The 23,355-nt window shown below is 43.8% G+C and overlaps 1 protein-coding gene across 8 annotated transcripts in view; it reads right to left on the bottom strand.

Annotated features, from left to right (window-relative positions):
- Positions 1-23,355, bottom strand: part of kif21a (kinesin family member 21A) — a 70,753-nt gene that overhangs the window by 8,020 nt on the left and 39,378 nt on the right. The window contains exons 9-28 of one of the 8 annotated variants that reach the window (XM_031801083.1): positions 22,362-22,551; positions 22,095-22,158; positions 21,802-21,999; positions 21,503-21,562; positions 20,984-21,071; positions 20,767-20,869; positions 18,303-18,491; positions 13,766-13,965; positions 13,441-13,548; positions 12,960-13,028; positions 12,306-12,454; positions 11,924-12,068; positions 11,568-11,762; positions 11,291-11,392; positions 10,819-10,984; positions 8,435-8,455; positions 7,513-7,570; positions 7,366-7,420; positions 3,278-3,489; positions 2,418-2,540 (exon numbers count right to left, since the gene is read on the bottom strand). In XM_031801083.1, coding sequence (XP_031656943.1) covers positions 2,418-2,540; positions 3,278-3,489; positions 7,366-7,420; positions 7,513-7,570; positions 8,435-8,455; positions 10,819-10,984; positions 11,291-11,392; positions 11,568-11,762; positions 11,924-12,068; positions 12,306-12,454; positions 12,960-13,028; positions 13,441-13,548; positions 13,766-13,965; positions 18,303-18,491; positions 20,767-20,869; positions 20,984-21,071; positions 21,503-21,562; positions 21,802-21,999; positions 22,095-22,158; positions 22,362-22,551 — 2,495 coding nt within the window. The remainder of the gene's footprint in view (positions 1-2,417; positions 2,541-3,277; positions 3,490-7,365; positions 7,421-7,512; positions 7,571-8,434; positions 8,456-10,818; positions 10,985-11,290; positions 11,393-11,567; positions 11,763-11,923; positions 12,069-12,305; positions 12,455-12,959; positions 13,029-13,440; positions 13,549-13,765; positions 13,966-18,302; positions 18,492-20,766; positions 20,870-20,983; positions 21,072-21,502; positions 21,563-21,801; positions 22,000-22,094; positions 22,159-22,361; positions 22,552-23,355) is intronic. The other 7 variants (XM_031801084.1, XM_031801087.1, XM_031801085.1 and 4 more) reach the window with 7 other exon arrangements.

Raw genomic sequence — 23,355 nt, 5'->3', positions numbered from 1 at the left:
GACAGGGAGGCTGAGGCTCAGTTTACATGCATAAGCAGAGGACAAGTCAGTTGCCTTTGAACTGAGTGTGTACAGTGTACAAGTTCTCTCTCACACACACACACACACACACACACACACGCACCCCAGTGGAAATGCACATTCATGGACACACACACATACACTACCGGTCCAAAGTTTTACATTTTTTAAATGACCATTTTCATCATTGTAGAATAATAGTGAAGACATCAAAACTATGAAATAATACATATGAAATCATGTAGTAACCAAAAAAGTGTAAAACAAATATATTTTATATTTGAGATTCTTCAAATAGCCACCCTTTGCCTTGATGACAGCTTTGCACACTCTTGGTATTCTCTCAACCAGCTTCATGAGGTAGTCACCAGGAATGCATTTCAATTAACAGGTGTGCCTTCTGAAAAGGTCATTTGTGGAAATTCTTTCCTTCTTAATGTGTTTGAGCCAATCAGTTGTGATGTGACAAGGTATACAGATGATAGCCCTATTTGGTAAAAGACCAAGTACATATTATGGCAAGAACAGCTCAAATAAGCCAAGAGAAACGGCAGTCCATCATTACTTTATTAAGACATGAATGTCAGTCAATCCGGAAAATTTCAAGAACTTTGAAAGTTTCTTCAAATGCAGTTGCAAAAACCATCAAGCACTATGATGAAACTGGCTCTCATGAGGACCGCCACAGGAATGGAAAACTCAAGAGTTGCCTCTAATGCAGAAGATAAGTTCATTAGAGTTACCAGCCTCAGAAATTGCAGCCCAAATAAATGCTTCACAGTAACAGACACATCTCAATATTGACTGTTCAGAGAAGACTGTGTAAATCAGGCCTTCGTGGTCGATTTGCTGCAAAGAAACCACTACTAAAGGACACCAATAAGAAGAAGAGACTTGCTTGGGCCAAGAAACACGAGCAATGGACATTAGACCGGTGGAAATTTGGAGACTAAATTTGAGATTTTTGGCTCCAGCTGCTGTGTCTTTGTGAGACATGGTGTGGGTGAACAGATGATCTCTGCATGTGTGGTTCCCACCGTGAAGCATGGAGGAGGAGGTGTTATGGTGTGGGGGTGCTTTGCTGGTGACACGGTCTGTGATTTATTTAGAATTCAAGGCACACTTAACTAGCATGGCTACCACAGAATTCTGCAGTGGTACACCATACCATCTGGTTTGTGCTTAGTGGGAATATCATTTTTTTTTCAACAGGACAATGACCCAACACACCTCCAGGCTGTGTAATGGGTATTTTACCAATAAGGAGAGTGATGGAGTGCTGCATCAGATGACCTGGCCTCCACAATCCCCCGAACTCAACCAAATTGAGATTGTTTGGGGTGAGTCGGCCCACAGACTTAAGGAAAAGCAGCCAACAAGCATTAGTGGGAACTCCTTCACAACTGTTGGAAAAGGTGAAGCTGGTTGAGAGAATGCCAAGAGTGTGTAACGCTGTCATCAAGGCAAAGGGTGGCTATTTGAAGAATCTCAACAAAAAAAAAAAATATATATATATATATATATATAATATAGCATATCACTTTTTTGGTTATTACATGATTTCATGTGTGTTATTTCATAGTTTCGATGTCTTCAGTATTATTCTACAATGTGTAAAAAATAAAGAAAAACCCTTGAATAAGTAGGTGTTCTAAAACTTTGGACCAGTTTTAGACCAACCTCAGATAGTACAGGCTAAAATACATAAACATCTTTCATTGTTGGAAACTATCCCCTTCTTCACTTCCTTTTAGAACGCTTTTAAAACACAGGAGGCTCTGCGCTCATTTCTGAGACTCAGCACAAGTCTTTTCATGTTTGGGTGAAAACATTGAGTTGTGCACGCTCATCACCTGGGGTCCTGAGAACTGATCGGGAAAGACCGTTTGTTCCCTCAGGGTTTGAATCAAAATGGAAACAGCTTTCAGCATGGTTCCCCTCACCACAACCTTTAGCTTTTTAGATTACATCCACTTCAAAGCGTTTGAGAGGAACAGCTGGTTAGCGCTGTAATGACAATATATAGGATTTATATATCGTATTTGCCATATTTGCATTAGAGGGTTTGAAGAGGTTGAGAGGGCCAAGTTGAACACTGAATTAAAATGGAATACTAAAGAATCACTTTGAGAAACAGAAGTTAATCATTTCATCTCATTCAAGAGGGATATAGGAACGTATTTAGCTATATTTCCCAAGAGTAAGCTCATTACTTGACATTCAGTGCAGAACTTGGCAGGGTAAGTTTATAATCACACCAGGCAGATACTTGTTGATTAAGATACCACATGCTCCCTGAGATAGGAAATTAAGAAAAGGGAAAGGTGGATATCATGGTCTGTTGGGAAAACATGTGCTTTTGGCCTCCGGCCACCAGAGCGGCGCTAGTCTCTTACTGTTTGATCTCCTTGACCTTAGCCGCTGCTTGTGCCCTGTCATAGGTCTTCCTGCGAGAGAGCGGCGAGGGCTCTGGAACTCTCTTTTCCGCCCCCGAGGAGGCGGCAGCCATGGAGCCGGAACTAACATTTAGTTTGGTTGTTATTAGCAACGACATAAAACATAAGGAACAAAAAGGACAACAAGGATGTAAACAAAATAAGAAATAAAACAATGTGGAGGCGTTGAGCATGCAGTACACACACAGCACACGGTTACCTGACATTCAGTCCCAACAAAGACGTCCTCCTTCACAGAGCTTGTGGTTCATCAGGACACTATGGTGGAGCATTAGGGCTATACTCGGTCACACTCAAATCAGTCCCCAGCTCCACCTCTTACTAATTCAAGTCCCACTAGAATTGGTTCTCAGCCAACACTCCAGCAACTCAGAGAAAAGGTATTGCTGCTCAAGCCATAGAAAGCTACTGTGCACTACTAGCTAGCATTATTAACTCTGAGTTAAATGTTAAAAGATGAAGCTGTTATTGTTGTGGAAAGTTAACACAGGGCTATTGCAGTTGGAGCATAACATCTAGCGAGAGAACATGAGACCTGCATGATCATACTGTACAAGCCTTATAATCACGTGCCTGTCTCTGTGTGTGCATGCATTTGTTTGTCTGTAGTATTAGTGTTATTTCTAAAGGAAGAAGGTTTTGGTTTCTACTGGCCTAGGAAGGAGACTTACAATCCAATAGGGCAGGTTTAAAGAACATGTCGGGCAAAGTCAGGCAAATTGAAAACAGATTAAGCAGCAGTTCTATGAACATGCAGGAAGTAGCTGGTTAGCAGTCAGCACGAGCTGGCCCAGACTTACATGCTGCCCATCTTAGAGGCCAAGCCAGGAGAATGAGCCATTAAGTCTCTGTCCCTGACTGATGAGCCAATGGGGGTCTCAGGATCTCTGCCCTCTTCTGGTGTTTCAGCCAATGGGAGACAGGGGGAGGAGAAATCTCCGCTGGGCATGTCAGGGGCGGCGTCACTATTGGCGTAGAGCAACTCCATCTGAGTGGTGGTTCTTCTACGAGCCTGCGAGGGGGGAAACATATTTACATTCAAGAAAACAACAAGCTTGGAAGAGGAAGACTAAACACACAAGACCTCACACGCCCCCAGGAGGACAGTAAAACAAGACCTCACACACACACATCCCCACAAGGACAGTAAAACAAGACCACACACACACACACCCTACATTACCCATCTCATATGTATATACTCTACTCGATATCATCTACTGCATCTTGCCTATGCCGTTCTGTACCATCACTCATTCATATATCTTTATGTACATATTCTTCATCCCTTTAAGGTAGTTGTTGTGGAATTGTTAGGTTTGATTACTCGTTGGTTATTACTGCATTGTCGGAACTAGAAGCACAAGCATTTCGCTACACTCGCATTAACATCTTCTAACCATGTGTATGTGACAAATAAAATTTGATTTGACATGATTTGACACACATCCCCACAAGGAGATAAAACAAGACCACACACACACGTCCCCATGAGGACAGTAAAACAAGACCACACACACGTCCCCATGAGGACAGTAAAACAAGACCACATACACACACGAGGACAGCAAAACAAGACCACACACAAATTTGTCCCCACGAGGACAGTAAAACAAGACCACACACACACACACACGTCCCCATGAGGACAGTAAAACAAGACCACACACACGTCCCCATGAGGACAGTAAAACAAGACCACATACACACACGAGGACAGCAAAACAAGACCACACACAAATTTGTCCCCACGAGGACAGTAAAACAAGACCACACACACACACACACGTCCCCATGAGGACAGTAAAACAAGACCACACACACGTCCCCATGAGGACAGTAAAACAAGACCACATACACACACGAGGACAGCAAAACAAGACCACACACAAATTTGTCCCCACGAGGACAGTAAAACAAGACCACACACACACACACACGTCCCCATGAGGACAGTAAAACAAGACCACACACACGTCCCCATGAGGACAGTAAAACAAGACCACACACAAATTTTTCCCCACGAGGACAGTAAAACAAGACCACACACAAATTTTTCCCCACGAGGACAGTAAAACAAGACCACACACACACGAGTATAGTAAAAGACCACACACACACACAGTAAAACAATACCTCACACACACGTCCCCTCGAGGACAGTAAAACAAGACCTCACACACACGTCCCCTCGAGGACAGTAAAACAAGACCACACACACGAGTATAGTAAAACAAGACCACACACACAAGGGATGGTAACTTAGTACTTAGCATTAACAAACTAGAGACTAGCCACCAATGTAGACCATTTTTCTTGCACAAGAATTTAATGACGGAACAAAGCCTACATAGATTATAAATGCTGGTTGTGTATTTCTTAAACTGCTGTATTGTCCAATTGGAATAAATATTATACTAGTGGCATATAATATACTATTATATGAAAATACGAACATTATATCATTAACATAATACTAACATACTCAGCAAAAAAAGAAACGCCCCTTTTTCAGGACCCTGTCTTTCAAATAATTTGTAAAAATCCAAATAACTTCACAGATCTTCATTGTAAAGGGTTTAAACACTGTTTCCCATGCTTGTTCAATGAACCATAAACAATTAATGAACATGTACCTGTGGAACGGTTGTTAAGACACTAACTGCTTACAGACGGTCGGCAATTAAGGTCACAGTTATGAAAACTTAGGACACTAAAGAGGCCTTTCTACTGACGTCCCCACGAGGACAGTAAAACAAGACCTCAAACACACAATGCCACTTACCCTACATTACTCATCTCATATGTATATACTCTACACCATCTACTGCATCTTGCCTATGCCGTTCTGTACCATCACTCATTCATATATCTTTATGTACATATTCTTCAAGTGAGTCACTCATTAACAACATAGCTGTGTTCTTCCGTGAATCCTACCAGATGAACATTTGGGAGACGTCTTGCTCCAATTGGAGAGAAACGCTGGTGGGCTAAAGACAGTGCCTTAGAGAAGGTCTTTGGAGCTTTTGGAAATCCAGATGAGGGTCTGTATGTTGATGTCCTTCTCACACTTTCAACCATAGAAGATCAGAAAAACATCAGCACTACTGCACGGGTCAAGGCACAAGGATACATTGAGGGGTTGCTGAAGTATGAAACAATACTTACAGCTCAGATATTCCTTAGAATAGTTTAGGTCGTCTCACCAGTCTCAAAATATCTTCAAAATATCTTCAAACAATGGACATTCTGTCTGCACATCATATGATTGTGTCTACAGAGCAGTAGCTGAAAGGAATGGCAAGACATTTTGAAAGTCAAGGTAGCTGCAGACACATTTGTTCAGTGGGCCAACGGGAAGTTGCAGGAACGGGATGAGGAAACAGAGCTGGAGTTCGAAACCACTCTACCACTGAAAAGGGCTCGAAAGAAGAAAACCATGGCTGGAGAGACTGCACAAAACAAGACTTTTACTGGGGCAGAGAGTGAATACAGGATTGGTGTCCATAATCAAATTCTGGATACAGTTATAGATAGCATCCATCGGCAATTTCTGAGTAATGACACTTTGTATGCCGACATGGCTCTTCTGGACCCTAAACACTTTAGTCAGCTAACATCCAGTGCCAGTGGCCTTCTACAGCAAATGTAAGCAAATGTTTGATCAAATTTGACAGCAGAGCAAAGGTGGCCAGTTTACAGAGTGAGCTCATGAGTCTGGCAGAACAGTGGACTAGGTTAAAACAATGGGGATTTGAAGAATACACAACCAGGACTATGGAGGATCATGGACCTGAAGGAAATGAAGACGAGGTGGAGATGGTGAACAAGAGCTGTTCATCTGGCGAGGACTGTCCAGTGTGTTGCTACTGTATTCTTAGTCAGTACAACCTATTGACCGGCGCATCACATCCTGGGCCTTGCTTACAAGTTCCTACTTACCCTGTCAGTAACTCCGGTAGCTTGCAAGCAGAGCTTCTCTAATTCATGAAGAGTAGGCTCAGGAGCACTCGCTCAACAGCACCTGGAGGCTTTTATGCTCATGGCTACTGAGCGAGATGTTTTAAAGGTCCTGGACAGTGACCTGGTTATAGATGGCATTGCTGAGAGAAGTGAGCTGCTGCAGAAATTGATCATTTGAGGTAGGAAATGTGTTTATTTACATTTTATTCTATGACTTGCCTACTCTAGTCTTTTCACCAACACATTTCATCCTGTATTATTTATTTTACTGGTCAGATGGTTCCAGAGATTCTTGCCACCTTGCTGCCAGTGCCATTATGCCAATATGTGCTCCTTCTAGCCAGCCTCCTCCTAAGAGCAACACATTCCCCCTGTTCTATTTACTAAAGTTATTGTTATAAATATTGTTCAGTAATCTTGTTGACGTGACGTTGGTTGTGGTGTATCGCTGGGGGCGTTTTGGTGGGCCGGTCTGAGTCAAAAAGTCCAGGGCCATTTTCCATTCCCAGTCCGTCCCTGCCTACGAGGATAGTAAAACAAGACCACACACACGCGTCCCCACGAAGATAGTAAAACAAGACCACACACACACGTCCCAACGAGGATAGTAAAACAAGACCACACACACGTCCCAACGAGGATAGTAAAACAAGACCACACACACACTTCCCCACGAGGATAGTAAAACAAGACCACACACACACACGTCCCCACGAGGATAGTAAAACAAGACCACACACACACACGTCCCCACGAGGATAGTAAAACAAGACCACACACACACACGTCCCCACGAGGATAGTAAAACAAGACCACACACACACGTCCCCACGAGGATAGTAAAACAAGACCACACACACACACACACACACACGTCCCCACGAGGATAATTAAACACACACTAACAGGCTGATAATCATACCTTGCTCCTCGTTTTGGTCTCTCCACAGAGTTTCATTAGATCTGATGCCAGGGAGCTGGAATGAGGAAGTGGAATGCATGAGTTACCATAAAACCACAAGTCAAATGTAAACTAATTTTAAAAAATTGTAATTTGAGTGATACTGACTGTCCCTCTGTTGCAGGACTCTGGGCAGATTCGTCACTGCTGCTGTCATCCCCGTTCTCTGTGAAATTCAAGGACCAAAAACATCAGTTGTACTGCATGTCAGAACCAAACAACATCCATAGACAAGTATTATTCTTTGTGTGTTATGACTAAATAACAACAAACTTAAGTTGGTTTACTTTTGAAGTTCTGTCTAGTAGTCCAAATACCTGCCCATTGTCAAACCAAACATGGAACAAGGATAAAACCTTTTATTGAACCAAAGGTTATGCTAGTACTGTGTTGGCTACAAACAGATGTTAACAAGATGTGGTTTAGATTATTGAACAAGGTAGATGTGATGATAATGGACAAGGAGAAGAAGCAGATGATGTCAGCGCAGCGCCATGCCGTTTTATACAAGTTGCTTGAAAAAGTCCTGAAAATAACTGGTCCTTGTCCAGTCACTGAGATGGAAGCGTTGACAGGGCTCAGGGGTTGAAAGGGTGAGAGGGTAAAGAGAGGTCAGGTGTGAGGGGCTATGAGAGGTCAACAAGGTTGGAATCATTAGTCTGACAGTCAGTATGGTTTACCTACAGGATCCAACTGAGACAAACTTCCTGGTTCTACCTGTGAAGGGTGGGGTTCTCTAAAGATACAGTAGTTATATTAGCAGGTGCTACACTATTAGGCATGGTGGCTGTAACACACTGGGAGAGGGGTTCTTTCACATTGGGAGGAAGAGAAGGAGGGTCAGCTGACAGATGGAGGGAGGCCTGAAGACATTACACCTCATGCACCTGCTCATGTTATGTTGCTGAGTTAGTTTCCAGGAGAGGGACCCATGCATTCATATAAACATATATATATATATATACATATATATACATATATATATATATATATATAGAGAGAGAGAGAGAGTCTGGTGTCTGTTACTTACCCAATGGCATGTTACCTAGCTCTGTATACATTAAGGCACCATGGGCAGGGGAACAGAAAAAAGGCAACACACAAATCAAAAACATTCATTCATTCCCCCATAATCAAAACACATTCATTCATTCCCCCATAATCAAAAACACATTCATTCATTCCCCCATAATCAAAAACACATTCATTCATTCCCCCATAATCAAAACCACATTCATTCATTCCCCCATAATCAAAACCACATTCATTCATTCCCCCATAATCAAAACCACATTCATTCATTCCCCCATAATCAAAACACATTCATTAATTCCCCCATAATCAAAACACATTCATTCATTAATTCCCCCATAATCAAAACACATTCATTCATTAATTCCCCCATAATCAAACACATTCATTCATTCATTCCCCCATAATCAAAACACATTCATTCATTCATTCCCCCATAATCAAAACACATTCATTCATTCATTCCCCCATAATCAAAACACATTCATTCATTCCCCCATAATCAAAAACACATTCATTCATTCCCCCATAATCAAAACACATTCATTCATTCCCCCATAATCAAAACACATTCATTCATTCCCCCATAATCAAAACACATTAATTCATTCCCCCATAATCAAAACACATTCATTCATTCCCCCATAATCAAAACACATTCATTCATTCCCCCATAATCAAAAACACATTCATTCATTCCCCCATAATCAAAACACATTCATTCATTCCCCCATAATCAAAAACACATTCATTCATTCCCCCATAATCAAAAACACATTCATTCCCCCATAATCAAAAACACATTCATTCCCCCATAATCAAAAACACATTCATTCCCCCATAATCAAAACACATTCATTCCCCCATAATCAAAACACATTCATTCCCCCATAATCAAAACACATTCATTCCCCCATAATCAAAACACATTCATTCCCCCATAATCAAAACGCATTCATTCCCCCATAATCAAAAACACATTCATTCCCCCATAATCAAAAACACATTCATTCCCCCATAATCAAAAACACATTCATTCCCCCATAATCAAAACACATTCATTCCCCCATAATCAAAACACATTCATTCCCCCATAATCAAAACACATTCATTCCCCCATAATCAAAACACATTCATTCCCCCATAATCAAAACACATTCATTCCCCCATAATCAAAAACACATTCATTCCCCCATAATCAAAACACATTCATTCATTCCCCCATAATCAAAACACATTCATTCATTCCCCCATAATCAAAAACACATTCATTCCCCCATAATCAAAACACATTCATTCATTCCCCCATAATCAAAACACATTCATTCATTCCCCCATAATCAAAAACACATTCATTCATTCCCCCATAATCAAAACACATTCATTCATTCCCCCATAATCAAAACACATTCATTCATTCCCCCATAATCAAAACACATTCATTCATTCCCCCATAATCAAAACACATTCATTCCCCCATAATCAAAAACACATTCATTCCCCCATAATCAAAACACATTCATTCATAATGAAAAACAAAAGAAAAGACAGCATATGAGTGCTCGGTCTACTGTTCAACAGTCAGGGCATCCTCCTCAACAGATACTGGTTCAATGGAACCATAACAAAATGTCAACCCCGTAACAAAACACATCTCTCTATAACCATACAAACCATGAAACAAAAAACCTCTCTATAACCATACAAACCATGAAACAAAAAAGGTCAAAAACAGATGGGTTTTCAAATTTGATAAATAATGGAACATTAAAACGACAGAGCCAGAGAGGCTTGCTTAGTCCAAATGACTTTTGTGTGATTGCAACAATTTGTTGGGGTGACTTTTAAAAGCAACATCTTTTCAGGAGGAGGCAATGAGCAACATCAACTGAAACAGGCCCAAATCATCATGCAGTAGACCATAGCCACCCAGCCCTGGTTCTGGAGGCCATCCCAACAAATCAGTGTGCTGACAAGGTGAACACAAACACGCAGGTACACTTCAATGTCTTTGCTTAGATACTTGGGCTGAGTTATTGCTTCAATCCTACATAATTATGGGGTGAGCCAGACCTGTTAGCGCTGTGGGCTTGACCTCACGGACTGCCAGTGGCAAAGGCTGAGTAGGTCAGGGGTCAAGGCCTCGGACTGAACTACAGGATGTAGGACCGTAATTTGAGCCAGTTCGCAATAGCAGGAAAATAATCCCCAAATGATTAATGTTTCAGGGCAAATCAAGTCTGACATTTTAAAGTGGAAACTACAAACTTTAGAAGCCTTTTTAAATCTTGAATACACTACAAGCTTTAAATTTCCTGTTGATCTTACATCTGTATACGTCTTGCAGTGTGTGGCTGGCAGGTTGTGGCTAAGTGCTGTTACCTTGCAGAGCGTTCCCCAGCAGGGCGTCCAGTTCGGGGTTAAACTCAGCCTTCTCCTTCAGCATGTGGAACAGCAGCTGGTTCTGAGTGGCGCTGGTGATCTCAGTCTGCTTCAGCCTGCCCTCCATCACCTTCACCTGGGACTCCCTCTGAGCCGCCTGCAGACCCTGCGATTGGTTAGAGGTCAAAAGGTCAACGGTCAGCTATAAGAAGGGTCACACTAAAAGTCAGCAATCAGAGCTATGCTTGTGTGTAATACTTCACAGTACACACACAAAAGATGAATACACAATGAGGAGGGTGCTTGTGCATATACACACAGACCTAAACACATTAACAATCCTAGAAACAGACTTTAATTGGGTACATATGGAACCTGGGGTTAAACTAAGTAAATTCTCGGATAAACCAATGGTGTGAGAGACGGGGTAGGAACTAGGGAGGGACAGGTTAAAGGGCAGTAAGTTATTTACTCTGTTGATGGCCATAGACATGAAGTGGTCCAGCAGGAAGCGGGCTTCTGTTAGGGTACAGGAGCTGATGACTGCGGAAACATCCACCGTGTCAACCTCCTCCTGTAAATGCAGATATTATGGTCACAGTCTATAAAAACTGCCTAATATCAGCCCAATCACCTTCCTGTGTGCGTCTGCGCGCACGCCTGCGGGTCTGCGCGCGTGTGCCTGTATGTGCGTGCCCGTACATGCATCTGCGCTCGCGCATGTGCGCGTGTCTGTGCACGTGTGTCACCTTGGCTTCCTCCATCTGCATAATGTTGGCCTGGCAGTCAGCGATGCTGTCGTTGATGTAGTCGATGTTGGCAACCACGGCGTCCACTTCCTCGTTGAGGGGAAGCACCGCCTTTTCAGCCTCAGGCCCCTCCCCCGCCAGCCTGTCCCTCTTTCTGGTCACCTTCTCCCTCCGCTTGGTCAGCTCCTCACGTTGCTGTGGAGGAGGGAGGAACGATGGAGGGGGGAGAAGAGAGTGTTAGCCAACGTTTTCAATATTAATGCTAACACGGTTAATTTAGGTTAACATGGGAAGTATCATACCATATGTAAACAATATTCACCAGCAGTTCATGTTTACCAGCAGTTCATGTTTACCTTGAGCAGGCGGTTCATTTCAGACTCCATGTTGGATATGGTCATCCTCTGCATGATGACATCAGAGATACGACGCTCCAGAGACTGCCACTTCACCCTGGCCACTCTGGTGGAATATATGCCTGTTGACCGCCTGTAGTAGGACCTTACACACACACACACACACACACACACACACACACACACACACACACACACACACACACACACACACACACACACTTTTGAGGCATGTACACTGTAGTTGCATGCAAGTCTCATGTTCCCTCGCTAGAAGCTGTAAAAGCCATACTGATTTTGCTCTACATACACACCATGCAGTGTAATACAGAAACGTAAACACACAAAACAGCGCTGCAGTGGCCTGTTGTCCAGTCCCCACCTGGTTCCGTTGGTGGCGGTGGAGCCAGAGGACTGCAGGCGTCCTGAGGGGGGTCGGTGGGAGGAGTCCTGGAGGGGCTCTGGGAGACTCACCTTCCTGCTGGTCACCTTACCAGACATAGGCCTGGCCTGTCTCCTCAGAGCAGACACCTGACACAGACACACACACACACGTAAGTCGACAGTCATCGAACACCAGGATCACCACCGCCTGATGCTGAAGTTTGCTCAACTTAATAGAATAGCATGAGCTTTATATTTTATTTACACAACTGCCATGTTTCTTGTTATCAGTGATTTTCAGGACGTGTTGAACTCTTATGAACTAAAGCTATCATTGACAGTCTACTCTCGCTGTACCTCTGCTCTCTGACCCTGACCAATGGTTCCTACAACCTCCGTTCCCAGGCGAATATCCTATTCCAGGTACCAAAGGTTACAACAGAATTTGGGGGGAAAAAGCTTTTAGTTCCTGGTCCTAGAATAAACTTCAAAATTCCTTGAACTTAGATGATTAGATCCAACTAGATCATTTCAAGTTGAGAGTTAGTGATTTGTTGCAGGATGTGTGTGTAACTGCTTTCTAGTATTGTGTAACTGTATAGTTTACAGCACTGCTGTACACCACATCCTTTTACTACTACGTGTTGCTCACCTCCTCAGTCTTCCTGCGCAAAATGAGCTCCTGTTGTCTCTTCTGGGCTTCTAGGAGCTTCAGCTGGTGCTGTGAAACACACATTTCAATGACATTCAGTAATGCCAGTAGCAGTAAGTTGCATTAGCATGGGATTCAGTAACACCAGTAGCATTAAGTTGCATTAGCATGGGATTCAGTAACACCAGTAGCATTAAGTTGCATTAGCATGGGATTCAGTAACACCAGTAGCATTAAGTTGCATTAGCATGGGATTCAGTAACACCAGTAGAAGTAAGTTGCATTAACATGAAATTCAGTAACAGAAGTAGCAGTAAGTTGCATTAACAGGTGCTTAAAGCTGGAACGCTTAAATGGTGAAACTGCTACAACTTTATAGTCACTGGATAACGAGCTATAAGAAAACAGTTTGGGTCAGCATGATGAAGAGGCCCGTTCAGCTCCAAGCCTGACAAACTAAGCTACGGATCCTATGGTTCACCTCCTGTTTGCGCTGGTCCTTCTTGAGGGTGGCGATCTCTCGGTTTCTCCTGGACTCTGTCATCCTGTTCTTCTCCTGCTGATCCTTCATCTGCTTCATCAGACGAACCTGCACAATACAGCACATTCACATTCACATCAGTCTTGAATTACTTAACATTCCTAGTGGAGCGATGGAACTCGGCAGCGGACCCTGTTCGACTTCATTCCGGCCGATTCCTCCCATCAATATCAGTACAGTATCAATGTAGTACCAACAAACATTAACACCTCACAGTGGTTAACAGTGTCGTATCGTTCGTGGTTCAAGTACATCTTCTTGATACCTTTGTCTTCTTCATCTCTGTGACGTCCAGTTGGAGCTTCTTCAGCTGTGTCTCGTACTTGGATTGGTTCTTGAGCAGGCGTGCGTGTTCCTTCTGGGCTGACTGTAGCTTCTGGAGTTCCTTATTCATGATGCTCAGCTTCTTCTCGTACTCCTGCTTGATCTTCTTAGCCTTATCGTCGCTGCACGTCTCCACTGAGCCTAAGGGGGGGGGGGGGACCAGAGACAAAAGGGTAATTTTTTGACCCAAGGAATGCTCCTGCTCTGCTGTAACCCTTCACACCTGATTCTATTGGTCAGCTGCTCACCAGGGGTCTTATTTACCCAAGGTGCTTGCAAATATACTCTAAACCTTGCCTGCACCAGTTTTCCTGCAAATGTTGGTAGTTCTACATTTTGAACCTGGCAGATAAGTGTGCGCATCCCCACGCATATCACAGGACGTCTCTCCCTTTCTGACATAACTGGTTTAAATGATTCCTGCTACACAACAAATAGTAGTCTACCATTTATCAAAATCCCCCATTCAATAGCCAAGCATACAGGAAAGTAAATAGACCGGTAGCCTTGACCGTATGAGACATTACGGCTACATTCGCTGTGTGATAGGATTAGGTGCATGACATCATAGCCCATTTCATTTCCTATACCAAGGCAGGAGATAGAAACACAATCATGTATTGATGAACAATATAATGAACAACAAGTTGTCTTCTGCAAAGTATGGGTTCTAACATTTTTTTTTTTTAAAGACAATCAATCTTGTAGAAAACGCAACCAGTGTTTGTCACTTGCTAGGCAGCACGGATGTTTAGTTTGGAGAAGTCACTGTAACATTCTGCCCACGCCTCTACACCCCTCTACACGCCTCTACACACCCCTCTACACAACCCTCTACACCCCCCTACACACCTCTACACACACACCTCTACCCACACCTACCCACACCTCTCTACACAACCCTCTACACCCCTACACAACCCTCTACACACCTCTACACAACCCTACACAACCCTACACAACCCTCTACACAACCCTCTACACAACCCTCTACACAACCCTCTACACAACCCTCTACACAACCCTCTACACAACCCTCTACACAACCCTCTACACAACCCTCTACACAACCCTCTACACAACCCTCTACACAACCCTCTACACAACCCTCTACACCCCCCTACGCCGCTCTACACAACCCTCTACACATATACACCCCCCTACACCTCTCTACACAACCCTCTACAACCCTCTACACCCCCCTACACACAACCCTCTACAACCCTCTACACCCCCCTACACACCTCTACACAGCTGGGATCAAATTTGACATTGCGATTTCTTTTAGGCACCATCATGGCCCAGTTTCATCATCTCCAAATCATAGAGCAAATGAGGGTGTTTTCATTGCTATAAAAGGTGAATGGAGGGGTGTTATCCAGGCAGGACCGTTCACTACCACACAAATATAATATGCCTCTGATTTATCAATGAAAATAGTGCATTTGGGAAAATATTCAGACCCCTTCTCTTTTTCCAAATTTTTCTACGTTACAGCCTTATTTTAAAAATGGATTAAATCGTTTCCCCCCTCATCATCTAAATACAATACCCTATAATGACAAAACAAAAACAGGTTTTTAGACACTTTTGGATTCATTTGTATTTATTTTTTCCCATACTGAAATATCACATTTACATAAGTATTCACTCAGTACTTTGTTGAATCACCTTTGGTAGCGATTACATCCTTGAGTCTTCTTGGGTACGATGCTTCAAGATTGGCACACCTGTATTATTATTATTATTTATTTATTTTACCTTTATTTAATAGGCAAGTCAGTTAAGAACACATTCTTATTTTCAATGACGGCCTGGGAACAGTGGGTTAACTGCCTGTTCAGGGGCAGAACGACAGATTTGTACCTTGTCAGCTCGGGGATTTGAACCCACAACCTTACAACTAGTCCAACGCTCTAACCACTAGGCTACCCTGCCGCCTTGAGGAACTTCTCCCAATCTTCTCTGCAGACCCTCTCAAGCTCTGTCAGGTTGGATGGAGAGAGTTGCTGCACAGCTATTTTCAGGTCTCGTCAGAGATGTGGCAATCAGGTTCAAGTCCGGGGACTGGCTGGGCCACTCAAGGACATTGAGACTTGGCCAAAAGCCACTCCTGCATTGTCTTGGCTGTGTGCTTAGGGTGGTTGTCCTGTTGGAAGGTGAACCTTCGCCCCAGTCTGAGGACCTGAGCGCTCTGGAGCAGGTTTCATTCAAGGATCTCTCTGTACTTTGCTCCGTTCATCTTTCCCTCGATCCTGACTAGACTCCCAGTCCCTGTCGCTGAAAAACATCCCCACAGCATGGTGCTGCCACCACCATGCTTCACCGTAGGGATGGTGCCAGGTTTCCTCCAGATGTGACACTTTCTCATGGTCTTCGAGTCTTTAGGTGCCTTTTGGCAAACTCCAAGCGGGCTGCCATGTGTCTTTTACTGAGGAGTGGCTTCTAAATGGTCACTCTGCCATAAAGGCCTGATTGGTGGAGTGCTGCAGAGATGGTTGTCATTCTGGAAGGTTCTCCCATCTACACAAAGGAACTCTAGAGCTCTGTCAGAGTGACCATCGTGCTCTTGGGCACCTCCCTGACCGAGGCCCTCCTCCCCGATTGCTCAGTTTGGCCGGGCAGCCAGCTCTAGGAAGAGTCTTGGTGGATCCAAAATTCTTCCATTTAAGAATGATGGAGGCCACTGTGTTCTTGGGGACCTTCAATGATGCAGACATTTTTTGTTACTCTTTCCCAGATCGGTGCCTCGACACAATCCTGTCTCGGAGCTCTACGGACAATTCCTTCAACCTCATGGCTTGGTTTTTACTCTGACATGCACTGTCAACTGTGGGACTTTATATAGATAGGTGTGTGCCTTTCCAAATCATGTCCAATCAATTGAATTTACCACACGTGGACTCCAAGTCATTCTGGGGTATTGTGTGTCGATTAAATGAGGATTCTATTTAAAAAAAATAAAACAATCCATTTTAGAATAAGGCTGTAATGTAACCAAATGTGTAAAAAGTGAAGGGGCCTGAATACTTTCCGAAGGGACTGTATGTTGCCTATATCTTTTTTTACTCAATTCTGGCGTACATTGTCCAGAATACGTGGACAACTACAAATACTTAGGTGTCTGGTTAGATTGTAAACTCTCCTTCCAGACCCATATCAAACATCTCCAATCCAAAGTTAAATCTAGAATTGGCTTCCTATTTCGCAACAAAGCATCCTTCACTCATGCTGCCAAACATACCCTTGTAAAACTGACCATCCTACCAATCCTCGACTTTGGCGATGTCATTTACAAAATAGCCTCCAATACCCTACTCAACAAATTGGATGCAGTCTATCACAGTGCAATCCGTTTTATCACCAAAGCCCCATATACTACCCACCATTGCGACCTGTACGCTCTCGTTGGCTGGCCCTCGCTTCATACTCGTCGCCAAACCCACTGGCTCCATGTCATCTACAAGACACTGCTAGGTAAAGTCCCCCCTTATCTCAGCTCGCTGGTCACCATAGCATCTCCCACCTGTAGCACACGCTCCAGCAGGTATATCTCTCTAGTCACCCCCAAAACCAATTCTTTCTTTGGCCGCCTCTCCTTCCAGTTCTCTGCTGCCAATGACTGGAACGAACTACAAAAATCTCTGAAACTGGAAACACTTATCTCCCTCACTAGCTTTAAGCACCAACTGTCAGAGCAGCTCACAGATTACTGCACCTGTACATAGCCCACCTATAATTTAGCCCAAACAACTACCTCTTTCCCAACTGTATTTAATTTTAATTTATTTATTTATTTTGCTCCTTTGCACCCCATTATTTTTTTATTTCTACTTTGCACATTCTTCCATTGCAAAACTACCATTCCAGTATTTTACTTGCTATATTGTATTTACTTTGCCATCTTGGCCTTTTTTGCCTTTACCTCCCTTCTCACCTCATTTGCTCACATTGTATATAGACTTGTTTATACTGCATTATTGACTGTATGTTTGTTTTTACTCCATGTGTAACTCTGTGTCGTTTTATCTGTCGAACTGCTTTGCTTTATCTTGGCCAGGTCGCAATTGTAAATCAGAACTTGTTCTCAACTTGCCTACCTGGTTAAATAAAGGTAAAATAAATAAAATAAAAAACATGGAGATTCTAGGATTTGCATGCGCCACAAATGATTGGAATTTATCCAACTTTCGCACGCAAATCCTTAGAATCCTCACGTACGGTGGAATTGTTAAAGAAATGCACGATTGATAATTGAGCCCCAGGACCTCAAGTGATAAGCTGAATCAAGTATGTTAGAGTAGGGGGGAGAGTAAAATATACTCTCCAGTAAAATCCAGCTTTTCAACTGCTTTCTTTCGGGTCACTGGTTCTAAAGAACCACAGCAAAATCAAAACTCTTCACAGTGTCAGCCTTAGCCGTACCCCGTAGCTCTGCAGCAGTCACACGTTTCACTTCCTACCGTGATAACGCTTACCCATGTTGTGCAGCACCCGGTCTCTCTCCAGCTGTGTGTCTCTGATCTTGCTCTGCAGCATCATCAGTTTCTGTTCGTACTGCTGTTTGAGCGTGTGCAGACGGCGCTGGCTGTTCTCCAGTTCATCTATCAGCTTCTGCTTGATGGCGATCTCACACGTGATGTTGGCCAGGTCCGCCTGGAAGTTCTCTGGTGGGTGAAGTACATTCACATGGGTTTCACATAGACAGACATATTTAGTAGCTCTCAACACAATGATGTTAGCCAGGTCCGCCTGGAAGTTCTCTGGTGAGTGAAGTACATTCACATGGGTTTCACATAGACAGACATATTTAGTAGCTCTCAACACAGTGATGTTAGCCAGGTCCGCCTGGAAGTTCTCTGGTGGGTGAAGTACATTCACATGGGTTTCACATAGACAGACATATTTAGTAGCTCTCAACACAATGATGTTAGCCAGGTCCGCCTGGAAGTTCTCTGGTGGGTGAAGTACATTCACATGGGTTTCACATAGACAGACATATTTAGTAGCTCTCAACACAGTGATGTTAGCCAGGTCCGATTGGAAGTTCTCTGGTGGGTGAAGTACATTCACATGGGTTTCACATAGACAGACATATTTAGTAGCTCTCAACACAGTGATGTTAGCCAGGTCCGCCTGGAAGTTCTCTGGTGTGTGAAGTACATTCACATGGGTTTCACATAGACAGACATATTTAGTAGCTCTCAACACAGTGATGTTAGCCAGGTCCGCCTGGAAGTTCTCTGGTGGGTGAAGTACATTCACATGGGTTTCACATAGACAGACATATTTAGTAGCTCTCAACACAGTGATGTTAGCCAGGTCCGCCTGGAAGTTCTCTGGTGGGTGAAGTACATTCACATGGGTTTCACATAGACAGACATATTTAGTAGCTCTCAACACAGTGATGTTGGCCAGGTCCGCCTGGAAGTTCTCTGGTGGGTGAAGTACATTCACATGGGTTTCACATAGACAGACATATTTAGTAGCTCTCAACACAATGATGTTAGCCAGGTCCGCCTGGAAGTTCTCTGGTGGGTGAAGTACATTCACATGGGTTTCACATAGACAGACATATTTAGTAGCTCTCAACACAGTGATGTCAGCCAGGTCTGCCTGGAAGTTCTCTGGTGGGTGAAGTACATTCACATGGGTTTCACATAGACAGACATATTTAGTAGCTCTCAACACAGTGATGTTAGCCAGGTCTGCCTGGAAGTTCTCTGGTGGGTGAAGTACATTCACATGGGTTTCACATAGACAGACATATTTAGTAGCTCTCAACACAGTGATGTTAGCCAGGTCCGCCTGGAAGTTCTCTGGTGGGTGAAGTACATTCACATGGGTTTCACATAGACAGACATATTTAGTAGCTCTCAACACAGTGATGTTAGCCAGGTCCGCCTGGAAGTTCTCTGGTGGGTGAAGTACATTCACATGGGTTTCACATAGACAGACATATTTAGTAGCTCTCAACACAGTGATGTTAGCCAGGTCCGCCTGGAAGTTCTCTGGTGGGTGAAGTACATTCACATGGGTTTCACATAGACAGACATATTTAGTAGCTCTCAACACAGTGATGTTAGCCAGGTCCGCCTGGAAGTTCTCTGGTGGGTGAAGTATAGTAAACATTGTGGCATATACTTTACAGTAGCTTTAAAATGAACCTTTAAAATAAAACATATTGCCTTTATTCAACCAGGTAAGTTAATGAAACAAATTTCTCTATCAAAAAACAAATGTCTCATTTTGCAAGAATGTTAGTTCCTTGATGTTGCAGGGAGTCTCTAAAATAGATAGCACTCCAATGTTTTTGTCTTACAACAAATCAATGAGTACATTTACATGCACACTAATAATTAGATATTAAACTGATTCTGGCAGTAGACTGATTATGGCATTAGACATGTAAACACCTAATTCTCTTTATCTTAAATCAGTGTAAGGTCATGATCAAAGTAAGCATACGCCGATTAAAACACCTGGTTTTATGAGCAATCTTTCAAACTATTAATAGATGTAAAAAGCTTAAATTGGCGTTCCAGCAAAGTATTTGATCTGAGTATGTGACAGCACCGGGTAGCACCAGCCTCCCTCTTAAGCTCAAGTAAAGTGAGTTCTGAAAAACTTAAAAGTATACATCTTAGAAATAGTTTACATACACATTTTATATGTCCGTGGTAGGACGTTTATTTTGATTGGTGATTTTCTGCATTTATTTAAGTCCCATCAAGATAGCCTGATTTCAGATGTGTCCATGGAAACAGGTCTATTAGGGAAATTGTTTTTGCAAAGCATGTACACGTTTTAAACAAACTATTATATTCATCTGACTGTCCACAATAATCATATTACTGTGTGCATGTAACCCTACTCACTGACTCAAACATGGAGAGCCATGTCCCTTCTATACATGCTATTTCTACGATTTGGCTATTTTACCTTTCTCATCTGACTCAGAGTCTGAATCATCAGAGCTCTCCTCCACATCCATCTCCTCCTCTTCCTCCTCCTCATCTTCCTCATCCTCATGGTCACTCCCCTCCTGAGGTCACAAACAAAAATAGAATAGAAAATGATCTAGTGTCAGCAAAATGGGGTGGGCAAAAACACTTCTTCATCCTGAGATATCATTGGACTAATAGGTTGTCAAATATACCATCTCAGGCTCGTCATTGGACCGCTCAGTCAGCTCTTTTTCCATCCCTTGGTCTTGGTCATTGTCGGGGACTTCTTCCTTGACGACACTAGTCGGGGAGAACAGAGGGGCAGGGTGAGACAACATTGAACTGAGCAGACCAAAGGTTCAATAGTATTTATTTTCTAGAGGGGGAAAAAGACAACCAAAAGCATAATAGCATGACAGAATATGCAGCAGCACAAAAAAAACTAAGTACAGTAATTATCTGTAAAGGAATCCGTTTTTTTAGTATCTTCCAAAATAAAGGGTGTTAAAAAAGCTTGAGGTAAGGCCATTGGTGGTGCATGAAAACAGAACCAATAGCATTGTTTCCATCATATCAGCAAGTCGGGGTGAACAAACAAGTGAGCACAGAAAGAACTGAAGTTTTCCTTCTGGTGTGTCAACTGCCTGCTAAACAAAACAAAATGGCGGTTTAGAAGAAGCGAGGGATGGGAGTGGCAATGTGGTAAAGGGAAGGGGGAACCTGTGACAAACCTGCCATCCTCCTCCTCTACAAGCTCCTCCCTCTCTCTCTCTTCCAGCAGCTGCTGGAGCCTTCAGGGAAAGGTAAGGGTCGAAGGTCACAGGGGAGAGGTGACAAGGAAGGAACGAAGGAAAGAAATCAGGAAGTACAGAGAATTGGAAGGAAGAGAAGTCATAGGGAGAAACAAACTGTTACTCACCATGGCAACACATTGAGGATATACTGTACAATAACTGCCAGTGTAGTAGAGTTTGTTTTTTCCAAAACAAGAAAACAATAATTTGGTTCCATAACCACCATCTCTTTTTACCTCTTCTTCTTCTTCCTCTCCTTCTTCTTGAGTTTCTCCAGATCTTTCTTGGCCATCTCGATGATGTCGGAGGCCTCCTTCTCGGGGGCCAGGAGGGCAGGGGAGAAGGTTCCGGGGTAGAAGGACTGGCGTGAGGAGGCACGGGACAGGTTCTTACGCAGGTTTTCATTCATAGACTCACTTTCCAGGAGTTTGGCCCTAGGGGAAGGAGGGGGGTAACAGTAAAGCTTATTGACAAATTGAAATGACAAATGAAAGGTATTAATCTTAATATAGGGGAGACATTTACTTACCTGAGGTCCTCTATCTCTTTGATATAGCTCCGGATCATGTTCCCAATCTCTTCACTGCCCTCACCTGAATAAACAACACACGAAAACCTTAGGAAACACACTTACACACACACACTTACACACACACACACACACACACACACACACACACACACTTATGAACTGTTTAAGACGTGAGGGGATTGGCACAGACATATCGACACATTCGAAAACCCACACCTTACATTCCCTCATCTCTCACAGGAGACATACACACACCCCACTCACCTGCCCTGGCGAGGACCTGGTTGGCCTGGTCACTGAGGTACTGTGTGAGTCTGGCCCTCTGGGCGTCAATGGTCTCCTGCATGGCTTTGACCCTGATCCTCAGGTTGCTGTTCTCAGTCTGCAGCATGGTGTTTTCATGGACCATGTCGTTGATGCTCTCCATACCATCCTCTCCCACCATACGTTTACCCTACCAGAGGAAAATGGGTTTAGATCAAATTATAATTCACTAAAAGGAAATTATTTTCGGACTCTTTTCATATACTCCCCGTTTTCTTTTTTATCCAGTTTCTCTCATCTAATTTACTTTCTCACTCCATTCTATCCATACCCCCCCCCCCTTCTCTCAGCCTCTCTCCCTCCGTGTCTATGCCCAACAAAACACGCACTTTTGGTCATGTAGTGTAAGTGCACCACATAATTTTGCTCTCTCTCCCTCTCACCTCCACCTCCCCCTCCCCATCTCTCTCCCTCCCCCATCTCTCTCGCTCTCCCCCCCTTCCCCATCGTTCTCCCTACCTCCCCATCACCCTGCCTCTCCCCATCATTCCATCCCCCTCTCTCCCCCCCCTCCCTCACTTCCCTATCCCCCTCTCTCCCCATCACTCCCACTCCCCTCTCCCTCCCTTCCCATCCCCCTCCCTCCCTCCCCACATCCCTATCTCTCTCCTCCCCACATCTCTCTCTCCCCTCATCTCTCTCCCTCCCCACATCTCTCTCTCCCTCCCCCCTTCCCCATCGCTCTCCCTCCCTATCATTCCATCACCCCCTCTCCAATCCCCCTCCACCCCCCTATCCCTCCCTCTCTCCCCTCCCATCCTCTCCCTCTCTCCCCATCGCTCTCCCTATCCCTCTCTCCCCATCACTCCACTCCTCTCCCTCCCATCCCCCTCCCCGATCCCTTCATCCCTCTCACATCTCTCTCCCCTCCCACATCTCTCTCTCTCCTCCCCACATCTCTCTCTCTCCCCTCCCCACATCTCTCTCCCTCTCC

This window comes from Oncorhynchus kisutch, linkage group LG22, assembly GCF_002021735.2.
Source record: "Oncorhynchus kisutch isolate 150728-3 linkage group LG22, Okis_V2, whole genome shotgun sequence".
Taxonomy (NCBI): Eukaryota; Metazoa; Chordata; class Actinopteri; order Salmoniformes; family Salmonidae; genus Oncorhynchus; species Oncorhynchus kisutch.
Note: the sequence above shows the minus strand (reverse complement) of the source record. Positions and strands in the feature narration are given on the sequence as shown.